This window comes from Ovis aries, chromosome 4, assembly GCF_016772045.2.
Source record: "Ovis aries strain OAR_USU_Benz2616 breed Rambouillet chromosome 4, ARS-UI_Ramb_v3.0, whole genome shotgun sequence".
Taxonomy (NCBI): Eukaryota; Metazoa; Chordata; class Mammalia; order Artiodactyla; family Bovidae; genus Ovis; species Ovis aries.
In genome coordinates, this window is record NC_056057.1 from 72781845 (window position 1) to 72793986 (window position 12142).

Sequence of the window (12142 nt, forward strand, 5' to 3'; positions counted from 1 at the left end):
CAGAAAGTGAAGAGGAACTAAAAAGCCTCTTGATGAAAGTGAAAGAGTAAAGTGAAAAAGTTGGCTTAAAGCTCAACGTTCAGAAAACGAACATCATGGCATCCGGTCCCATCACTTCATGGGAAATAGATGGGGAAACAGTGGAAACAGTATCAGACTTTATTTTTGGGGCTCCAAAGTCACTGCAGATGGTGACTGTAGCCATGAAATTAAAAGACGCTTACTCCTTGGAAGAAAAGTTATGACCAACCTAGATAGTATATTAAAAAGCAGAGACATTATTTTGCCAACTAAGGTCCGTCTAGTCAAGGCTATGGTTTTTCCTGTGGTCATGTATGGATGTGAGAGTTGGACTGTGAGGAAGGCTGAGCACCGAAGAACTGATGCTTTTGAACTGTAGTGTTGGAGAAGACTCTTGAGAGTCACTTGGACTGCAAGGAGAGCCAACCAGTCCATTCTGAAGGAGATCAGTCCTGGGATTTCTTTGGAAGGAATGATGCTAAAGCTGAAGCTCCAGTACTTTGGCCACCTCATTCGAAGAGACTCTGATGCTGATGCTGATGCTGGGAGGGACTGGGGGCAGAAGGAGAAAGGGATGACTGAGGATGAGATGGCTGGATGGCATCACGGACTTGATGGACGTGAGTCTGATGGAACTCTGGGAGTTGGTGATGGACAGGGAGGCCTGGTGTGCTGCGATTCATGGGGTCGCAAAGAGTTGGACATGACTGAACGACTGAACTGAACTGAATTGCAAGTCCAATAAGTGAGCAAAGTTCTATTCTTAGTTGGTATTATCAATTTTCTAAAGTGTAGTCTTACCCACAAATTATCTGTCCTTTATCTCACCCTAGTACAACACCTCTCTTCTAGCTTCCTTCTAATTGACATTTCCAAATGTTAACTGTTTTGTTTTGCACCTCAGTGGTAGATCTAGCCACCTGGATGTTACTATGTTCTACTTTCTCTACTCTGACCTGAAGTATTCTTTCGGAGAGAATGAGAGAGAGGAGATCAAGTCCAAGATCTTTTTATCTGGTGTTTGGCTACATCAGATAAAAAAAATTCTACTTCTATTAGTCAAGTACTTACACAAGCAGAATATCTGAGGAAATCATTAACCATATGCAATTAAAGTTAGAAAGTAAGCAGATGAAAAAGTGACAGTCAGTATTTGGACTATTTGTAACAACACACCAAAAGAACAAACTTTAAGTTCAAGCTCAGGAACAAGGGTCTAATTGATAAATGAGATCATTATGTACAAGGCAATTCCCTTTTTCCCCTGCTGTTTTCTGGCTCATCCCAGATTACTGTAGAGATTTATGAAGTCACTTAAAGAGCTTCAAGATGCTATACTGACTTTTCATATTCAAAAATGTGTAATCTCTAAGTTTCTAGAGTTCTTTACCAAAAGCGGTATGAGAAAATTTCTAAGGCAATTTTAAGTTCCCCAACTACATACATGCTAGGACTTGGCTTAGTATCTGTGAAGATAATTTTAGAAGAGTATGACTTTTGGTGATGCACTACAGTGAAACCACATATGGAAATGTGCTGCTTGAAGTAAAATGTACAGACACACATACTGCCTCTATCACTACCTCTATCACCTGGAGAGAATCTCACATTATTGGTGAAATGTGTTTGGTTTACAAATCAATTTTAACGACAATACCATTCTCTAGTGGACACACACACAATTTAAACTGCCACATTAATTAAGTTTTTTTCCATTTTTAGAACAGAGAAATTAGATCGGGGTGACTTAACTACAGCTGATTCCTTAGACTTTTATGACAAGTAACTAATAGATTGTTTAGCAAAATTCTAATCTTTAGCAGCTCTTCATATAGTCAGGAAATAAGCAACAAAGTAACATTTGTTAACTATTCCAAGACATAGTAAAGAGAAAAACATAATCAGGTAGTTCAGCCACGTAGATTAATAATTTTTAATATTTTATTTTAGGATCATATAATATATAAAGAAAATGAAATCAACTTAATCTAACAGCAGTATTTACTTCCTTCCCTATGAGACCTCGCATTCCAGACTACCAGACAATGTATCACAAGTTAAGGAAACTTGTCACACTTAACATTTTTTTTGTGTTAATTCTGAAGCTTAATAAAAACTAGATGTTATATAAATGTGAATGATTTAAAGTAAGACACACCAACATCATGTAATGAAGTGAGAGTTGATGTATGGATATACATGCATCATTCTATATAAAAATTCATATATGAATATTTACAGTTACTAAAAATAAATCTGTCAAAAGGTAAAATAGTATATCTTTCTGTAAATTAATTTGGCATAAAGAAAGCAAGATGAAATAAATACATTTATACTTCTATGTAAAATCCCTCTCTCTATATATATATCCTTTGGTCTACTAATTTTACATCTGAGATTTACATATACACAGTTTAGTTACTTGTAACAAAAATGCCACCCAAACCATGCAAATGGACGATAACAGAGAGGGTTAAATAAAGCATGGTATACTAATATACTAGAATATTAAGAAGCTAATGTGATTAATTTTTAGGGTTTTTTAATTATGATAAAATATACATAACATAAAATTTATCATTTTAACCATTATTAAGTGTACAATTCAGTGGCATTAAGTACATTAACACTGTTGTGCAACCATTACCATTATTCATCTCCAGAATATTTTAATCATCCTATATGACAGAAACATAAAAAAGAATTACACTCACTATTTAATATTCTTAGAGATACAGCAGAGATAGTTCCCAGAAACAGATGGTGCTATGGGAAAAAAAAAATTAAACAGGAAACAGAAAATAATCCTAAAATGAAAATTATGACTAGTTGTGATAAACACTGATGAGATAGAAGATAAAGAATTCAAGGTAATCTTTTAAAGAGTAGAATAAAAAGATAAAAGGCTGGACAATATGAAAAGAGACAAACCAGAATGTTCAACATCTAGCTAATAGAAATTCTAGAAAAAGTCAAAACAGAAAACAGAGAGAATCATCCAAGAAACATAATTCCCTAGAATGGAAGAGCATGAATTTCTAGTCTGAAGAGCCACAATCATCAGCACAATGAATAAAAATAGATGCACACAAAGGCACATCATTATTATAAGATAATGAAAACCAACAAAAAGACTGAAGGAAAATCATGTCATTTATGAAAGAACAAAAATTAGAATAACGTCCTAGACTTCTTAAAAGACCCTGATGCTAGGAGAGAATGAAAGCATTTCTGGAGAAGAGGGCAACGGAGGATAAGATGATTAAATGGCATCACTGATTCAAAGGACATGAACTTGGGCAAATTCTGGGAGACGGTGAGGGGCAGGGAAGCCTGGTGTGCTGCAGTCCGTGGGGTCACAAAGAGTTGGACACGACCTGGTGACTGAACAATAAACTTCTTAACCAAACTGGATTCAAGAGTAACATCTTTTCAGTATTACAATTTAGACTTTCTATTCTCAATCAATCAAATACAGGGCAAAAAATATACAACTTCAAACACAAAGATCCAAGAATTAACATCCATACACCATTTCTTGTCAAGTTGCAAGTGATGTGCCGTAGCAAAACAATGCAATAACCCAAGAGAGAAAAGAATGGGACCCAGGAGCCATAGCTTCAACTCAGGACAACAATAAAGGGAAACATCCCTATGCTAACACGGGATAGACAGAGAGGAGTGTGTAGTCCTCACTGAAGCAGGAAGACTGAGGGTTGTGAGACTGAGGTCTCCAAGAAAAATGCATGACTTACCGAATAAGCCAATCTTTGTTTTAATACAAAACTATATGCGTGAATACATAAGGCAAGGTAAAATGAGGAGGAGAAGAAAAAAAAGAACTCTAGAAATTGCTGGGTTGGGAGAAAGCACAAGGCTGTTCAAGAAAGTGAAACTGAATTAATTGAAACGAGCTATCTTTATATTGGGAGGACACTCAGGAAAAGAGTAGATAAGGTCTATATTGGATAAAGCAAGAAACAGCAGAATTAAAATATTATTAAAACAAATGGAGGACTAACAGAAGAAATACCAGAAAGATTGAAAAGTGACTGTTTCTGGTAACTAGGTAGAAGACGGGGTTATTTTTCATTACATCTTTTTAAGAACTACTTAATTAAAATATGTCAAATGCATTAATTTGATAAAAACAAAAAACGAAATACTTTTAAAATACTCTGGTCACAGTGGGATTTTTATTTTGTTAACTATTTAACTAGGATTTGTCTGATTTACTGATTTACAGTGCATACAATGCAACTCAAACCCTAAGGGGATTACAAACAACACATGGGGACAGTGACAAGAGTTATTCCCTCAATACACCGCTAAGAATGTTAGCAACAGGATTACTCACTGAGAACTGAATGTCTAAGCATACTGGATGAAAGGAGAGACACCCTAAAACTCATCTGAAAGAGATGGAGTGAGGTCAGGCTAAGACCTGACTTGGAAAGCTTAAAGGAATTAAAATATCTACAGAAATTCTGTGTGAATCAAAACGGGGCTTGTCAGCAATGGAAGCGCAGAAAGGGGAGTTACAAAGGCAAAACTGGCTTATATTCAGGGAAGATATAAGTTCCCATAAGTAAAGGCTCATATATCTCCAAAATGAAGACATAAAGACCACATGTATAGTAGTCCTTATAATAAGGCAGATATATCATTTAACTCCTTGCTCTAACTCCACTCTCATCAAGCGTGCTTTTGACGTTATTTAACTTTCCTTGTAAATGTATGAATGGAGAAAGAATGCAAAGGTCATAAAATGAGTGTTTGGTTCACTTAATACTTGTACTTCCCATCATGTATTTTATACATAAATAAATATGTGACCTTAATTAATCTTGCTTGCTCTGGAAGAAGAATCTCTTTTAATGTGCTATCAAAAAGCAGGCTCATGACCTTGAAGGAATGGGACCTATAAGAACACACAAATTCACAAAGGGACTGCTACACTGGGAGTGTCAGAAGATCCAGCATCTTTCCCCTTTTACAGTAAAATAAGTGAAAAACACAACTTTCCAGATATATGTCAATCGTACAAGAAAATACAAAGCTAATGTTCATTTTGCCACAACTCTTAATACCTGCATTTACTGAACATTACCGGATTGAAGAGTCTGGAGAAGTGACTGCCACCAGGCAGCAATCTGACAGAGATTACAGTGCTATTTCACTGCTATTTCAAGACAGCTGTAGAGTTGTCGAGCTTTTCAGTATCATTTGCTCGTTCATTTCCATTGGCATAATCAGAAATTCCTTGGGAATAAAATAATTCCTACCCTCTCCACCCCCCTGCCGACACATACATTCTTTCCTTTCAAATCAAATAGCAAAGGAAATGCGGAAGACTTACATGGCACTGTGGTTCCAAATCTAGTGGGATTTAACACTATGAACCTGTTTTTCAAGCTTCTTCGTCCCACACCTTGAGCTCCTATCAATACTAACGTCTTTCTCTGGAAGGGAGGCATTTTGGCTACCTCCTCATATATCTGGATTTCATGACGATCGAATTCTAAATGTAAGGAAATAGGAAAACATCATATTCGGTTCTGTTCAGTGATGTTTTAGCTGTCTTGATAGTGAAGTATCACTTGAACTGTACTGACTTAGCGTCGATTATTAAAAATAAATTTGGTAAAGTACAATAAATTATTTTGTATTCTGATTTAAACATCTGCTTCTATCCTTTTGCCTTAAAAATCTAACAAAGCTAAAAAAGTGTCCTTGCTTTATCCTTAAAAGACAGTCTATCCATTAAAACTTGTTTATTTGCAATTCATCAGTAGAAATAATTAGTTAATATAATCAAATTGCAAATTAGTTTATGTAATCTATTCCACTAAAAAGTGCATATCAAATAGGAAGGATAGCTGTATACCTAGAGTAGCTGCTTAACTAAGTTTCATAGAATGAGTACCCCTTCCAATGATATAAATGAATAAATACTGTGTGGCAAACTCTGCAAATATCAGTTTGATTAATAAAATGCATACAGGCAACATAATAACATTTAAATATTAAGATTCCAAATTTATGTATAAAATAAAACATTGATCCTAATTATTTTCAGTAGAAACACATTCCAACATTACAATCAGTGGGAAAATGAAAAAATTTTCATTTTGCAAGAAAGCTTTAAGTATATGTATTTAATGAAAAATAAAGCCAAAGAGAATTTGAAATATTATATTACCTATTATTATGGCTATGACTCTCAATCTACAGTCATAACACTTCTTCCTTAGGTTATTATCTTAATAGCAACACTTTCTTTGCACAGTTTCGCCACAGTAGGTTAAGGGAGAGTCTATTTTCCCCTTATTATATTATTATTATTATTGTAATATGTCATTACATTATTTTCTTTATAGTGTACTGTTTAGTTTATTACCAGCATAGAAGAAGCTCTAAAGTCAAGAAAGCACTTTACAATGATCAGTTCTTTGGAGTCTTTGAATCAGAGTCTCTAGAGCCTTGTGATTCAAAGAGCTGCATGTCACTCTTAGCCTCTAGAACTGAAAAGGGTAACTGGTGGGTGTCATGTTTATCTGTCTTTAAATCTAAAAAATTTAAGAAAGAATCGTATTAGATCAGGCTAAGATTTGTTTGGTCCAGTACTGTTTTTCCAAAAGTATCATGGATAACGTTATGGTAGAATATGTTTGCCATTAATCACATCATAACACTTTTAACATAGTCATAAAAAGGGATTTTGTTCTGTAGACATAACACATAAGTTCCTGTCAAAGTTCTTAAAAAAAATGTTTCAATTGTCACATTTTCCTTCATTAATACAAGCATAAATCTTAACCAATTCATTTTACTGTAAATTATGCTCATAAAGCACCCTGGTGATAGTACAAGCATGTATATCAGGATTTAAATAATGCCTATATATTACTGCACTGAGTGTCCACATCGCAGTTCCTTGCAACCAGGTATTAATATGAATTAATTCATTTAAAATTATACATTTAGAACATATGCCACATTGACTAATGATAAAGCTATTTCATAGTTCACTTGGATGTCTCAAAAAAGTGTTTAAAACATACCTGCGTTTCTGGTTGTGAGATACATCATCTTTTTCTTTTTTTTGCTACTTATGGTTCCACAGAAAGGTCCTGAAGGATGACAAGGCAAATATAACTTAAATGGTATGTTGGAATATATACATTTCCCTGTGGTATTCTATAAGGCTGGGAGAATTATCTTCCCAGGGTTGCGTCCTACAGAGCCGAAATGGGCAGGGGTGAGCTGAGCCACTGAATTCTGATATAATACCAGCAGGTGGCAGAAAGGGATCAAAAAGTTTATTTTTGAGAGCGATACAATGAAGCAGATATTGACTCTAGATATATTTTAAATAATATTAATCCGCTAATTCAGATGAAAGAGGCAAGAAAATGTGGCCACAAAGGGCTACTTATACTTATTGTGTTGAGTTTGTCACCTGAATTATCCCAGTCTCTTCTAACAAAGGCCTTTCTCTTCTCTTCCAGGAACTGGCTTGGAATGAGACCAGCACTTCCTCCCTCTTTTACATGGCTAGCCTAGAATCAAATTAATGAATTGTATATGTCAGTGACTAAAATTTGAGACCACATTCTAATAAGCAGGACAAGCAGAAGTCAGTTTAAAAAAAAATGTTTGCTCTTAAGAAACGGACCTTGATATTTAAGTCCATGGCACTGTCAGGATACTGAAAGACCTTGGTACTGAGGAATCAATGGGCACCTAATCAGAGTGCCACCTGGTAGTGAAATTTTAAGACCAAAATACAAAAGCATACAGGATCTTTAAATTACTAATACCTTCTTATTTATAACACTAAACTAGTGGGAATGGAAAGGAATAAATGCTGTTCTCTCTATTAGCACTTGTTAGTTAGGTGTTCACTATCATATTAATCCTACTACAATGGTATTTCCTGAGGCCAAATCAAAGGGGGTGCGGGACAGACAGCACTGGGAGAACAGAGTGGAGGGTTAATTCATGCTGCTAGGAATCTGAATATCCTGAGAGGAAGACTAAGTTTAAAATGGGTAAAACTTCACCTACTTTGCTCATTATTAGAGAAATGTGAATCAAAACTACAACGAGATATCACCTCACACCGGTCGGAATGTCCCTCATCAAGAAGTCTACAAACAATAAATTCTGGAGAGGATGTAGAGAAAAGGGAACGCTCTTGCACTGTTGGTGAGAATGTAAATTGATACAGCCACTATGGAAGACGGTATGGAGATTCCTTAAAAAACTAGGAATAAAACCACCATATGACCCAGCAATCCCACTCCTAGGCATATACCCTGAGGAAACCAAAACTGAAAAAGACTCATGTACCTCACTGTTCATTGCAGCACTATTTAAATATTTAAAATAGCTAGAACATGGAAGCAACCCAGATGTCCATCGACAGATGAATGGACAAAGAAGTTGTGGTACATATACACAATGGAATATTACTCAGCTATAAAAAGGAACACATTTGAGTCAGTTCTAATGAGGTGGATGAACCTAGAACCTATTATACAGAGTGAAGTGAGTCAGAAAGAGGAAGATAAATACCACATTCTAATGCATTCATATGGAATCTAGAAAAATGGTACTGAAGAATTTATTTACAGGGCAACAATGGAGAAACATACATAGGGAACAGACTTACGAACATGGGAGAGGGGAGGAGAGGGTGAGATGTATGGAAAGAGTAACAAGAAAACTTACACTACCATATGTTAAATAGATATGGGAATTTGCTGTATGCCTCAGGAAAATGAAACAGGGGCTCTGTGTTGGGCTGGAGTGGCAGGATAGGGAGGGAGTTGGGAGGGAGCTTCAAAAGGGAGGGGATATATGTATACTTATGGCTGATTCATGTTGAGGTTTGACAGAAAACAGCAAATTTCTGTAAAACAATTATTCTTCAATAAAAAATAAATTAATTAAAAAAAAAACAACTTTTAAACTGAAACCCAAAGTATTTCAAAACAGTGGCTGGAGAACTGGCTACTAGAGACAGTGGCTTATCACACAATGTTAGGGACTTTACCCTTACAACTAGAACAGAAAAATCCAGTTATTATTTTTAGCAATTAAAATCTTGAAAAATACATTTTGAGTAACAGATGACAAAAATGCAGGAAGAGACAGATAGATAATGCTGACAGGGTTAGAAGAAAACTAAGAGATGGCATTCAGAGAGAAGGGGGTAGAAAAGAAACTTGGGAAAGTTCAACAAAGGAAACCGCCCATAGAAAGCAGATATTTTTAGATGAGAGTTCTAAGAAATTCAATCGAAACCTCTTGAACTCATGGATTCTGTTTACTTGTTTCTTAGTTCTCTCACCACATAGTATACTTATACATTATAATATCTTAATTTGAGTTACTAATGAAAGTTTAGTTGCTCGGTGGTATCTGACTTTTTGTGATCCCACGGACTGTAGCCTGCCAGGCTCCTCTGGCCATGGAATTCTCCAGACAAGAATACTGGAGTGGGCTGCCATTCCCTTCTCCAGGAGATTTTCCTGACCCAGGAATTGAAGCTGGGTCTCCTGCATTGCAGTCAGACTCTTTATGGTCTGAGCCACCAGGGAAGCTCTGAGTTTCTAATATCTCAGTTTAATTCAGAGTTCAGTGTGGATCCCAGGTCCTTCCCACTTACACCTTGCTCCTTAATGAGACTCTCTTTTACTTTGACAGTTTAAGGAATTTTAGACTGTTTCTCCAGTTCTGGTTGTTAGTCTCTGTAAATAATTACAAAAACAGACTTATTACTGCTGCTAGAGACTTCTGAAAGCTGTATTAGTGAAAAGGAAAAACAAGAAGACTATTACACACATCTTCTGAAAAATGGAGGGGAAAAGACAGTGGTAACACATATCCCTTTCTATACACACAGACTTTAATCCAAAACCAAACAACACAGATGATAATGCAAACCTCCAACTCTCAATAACTGAGGTGGGCAAATAGATTCAAGAATTAAAGAAATTAAATTTTATTTGTCATGAACATACATACAGTGAGAGGAGACAAGAGGAAGACTACTCTACCCACAGTAAAGACTTCTAGTTAAAACAAACACTGAAAATCAGGGATGACCTCAGGGGAGTTGTTCCTGCTGAGTACTGTATTTTACTGTAATCTTATGTGGAAGAACCGACTGGCCTAGTCTCTAAACAACAGGCTAGTTAACACTGAATTTATTAACAGCTGCTCACAAAGTCCCTCTCAATTTGGTCTTCTGTCCACAAAATTAATAGCCACGAAGCAGGAGCTGTTCATGCAGGGGAAAAAAAAATCACTGAAACAAATAATAATACTCTCCTCCTGAATATTCAGATATTGGTCAGATCTAAGATTGAAAATAAGAAAACAGGTGAAGAAATTTTGAGAAGTGTACTAACCTGCCACCAGTTTGGGTCTTCTCTGTTTACAATCTGAAGAATTTCTCCTTTTGAAAACTTCAATCCTGCTTCTTTGCAGGGTATCAGGTTATCATTGTATGGATTATAATCAAAATGACATTTCACAAATACCTAAAACACAGCACAATTAAAAATACTAGAAATGTACCATTTGTCCCTGGATTTTGGAAAAATTTTCAAAGCACTGTGAATTAATTGATAATGTAAATGATAATGTATTTAGTACTTCAACTAAGGAACTTATTTTTCTTGAATATAAAGTTATTAGAACATTAATAATTTGGTATCAGAAAACAGGAAGTAAACATTAGTACACCAATAAATTTTTGTTTCTATCTTTAACTTCTAATCTCAACAGTTTAACAAGTGTTTTCTTCCACCTTTCTTACTTTCTCACTTTCTCCCAATCTTTTCACATGATTGTCCAACCAACAGTGCATAATTTTTATGCAAGTAAATGCCAGTTTCTAATGAACATCCTGAACTAATATATGCAGTTAGGTCATATGTTTCAGATACAGTAGGAATGACTTTTTGAAAGGTTCCTAAAGCCAAAATTAAACAATAAAGGTTCATGTTGAAATCAGACCTGAAATATAGTCAGTAACCTTTTTTTTTTTTAAAAAAACAAACTTTCATCCCTGTTAATAACATATATTTTTAGTCACATAGATTCACACTGGCCAAAAGTTGTGAGAAAAATAGTTTTCTGGAATTATCCTGCTTTGATGTAAATGATCAGCATCAAATTAATAGTAAGACAAATACTAAAAAAAGCCTTGAAGTTATTTTCCAATTTAAATTCAAATTGGAATGCAAATTTCTTTAAAATCTGTTTTATTAATAAAACTATGTCAGTTACCATGGTTAGTTATGACCTCTAATATCCAAAATATTTAGTTTATTTAATTTTGAATTCTAGTTAAGCATTTTCAGTATTCAATGGCAAGTTCAGACCAATTACTTTCTTACTACAGATCTTTTCCAGCCATATTTATAGAAATTTAAATTTTATCTTCTAGAGAACTGACTAAGCATTAATCAGCAGGTAAACTAATGAGCAGGAAAACACACAGTTAGTCAAAATAATAATGTTACTTTCCTATGTTTATCATACTTCTATAAATATAACCAAACAGGATATTTAAATAGCACAAGTAGATCCATTACATTATTAGTGTAGTAAAATGTAATGTGATAGATGCATATTAAAATAATTTAAAAATAATTAAATTTGAGACACAACAAAATTTTAGTTATTTACAATTAGATGATTTTGATAGAAAGCATTCAGAATATTTTCAATACCTTTTGAAAGGCTAAATATTAATGCTTAAAAAAAAATCAGTAAGCCAGTAATTTTTTTCCTGATACGCAATTTTAGAAATACCTACGAAGCAAGCATACAAACAGTATTATAATCACTAAAATGTGACAATTGGCTAACTTGACAATGGCATGCAGCTCAGTGCTTTGGCAATGGATAAAAACCAAAATGATTAAGTGTAATTAGGTAAATTTAGTTGGCTAATAAGACAGAAACATGGAGTACCACAAAATGTCCTGGAATGACACCATACCTGACGGACGTGTGCTGGATGCCTCTCCATACTGATGCAACTCTAAAAATATATTTTTGATTGCATAAATAAAGCCAGACTTTAAACTGATAATAAATT

General features: G+C 34.8%; 2 protein-coding genes across 7 annotated transcripts in view; one reads left to right on the plus strand and one right to left on the minus strand.

Moving 5' to 3' along the window:
* The window catches only part of GSDME (gasdermin E), a 147578-nt gene extending 138591 nt beyond the window's left edge, over window positions 1–8987 (plus strand). Inside the window, exon 11 of the mRNA XM_060415045.1 lies at window positions 7533–8987. The gene's annotated coding sequence lies outside the window, so the exon portion shown is untranslated. The remainder of the gene's footprint in view (window positions 1–7532) is intronic.
* PALS2 (protein associated with LIN7 2, MAGUK p55 family member) overlaps window positions 1–12142 on the minus strand; it is a 121465-nt gene that overhangs the window by 16045 nt on the left and 93278 nt on the right. For 4 of the 6 annotated variants that reach the window (XM_042248664.1, XM_027968671.2, XM_042248663.1 and 1 more), the window contains exons 6-10: window positions 12044–12085; window positions 10443–10574; window positions 7484–7583; window positions 7086–7154; window positions 5381–5542 (exon numbers count right to left, since the gene is read on the minus strand). In XM_042248664.1, coding sequence (XP_042104598.1) covers window positions 5381–5542; window positions 7086–7154; window positions 7484–7583; window positions 10443–10574; window positions 12044–12085 — 505 coding nt within the window. The remainder of the gene's footprint in view (window positions 1–5380; window positions 5543–7085; window positions 7155–7483; window positions 7584–10442; window positions 10575–12043; window positions 12086–12142) is intronic. The other 2 variants (XM_027968672.2, XM_042248665.1) reach the window with 1 other exon arrangement.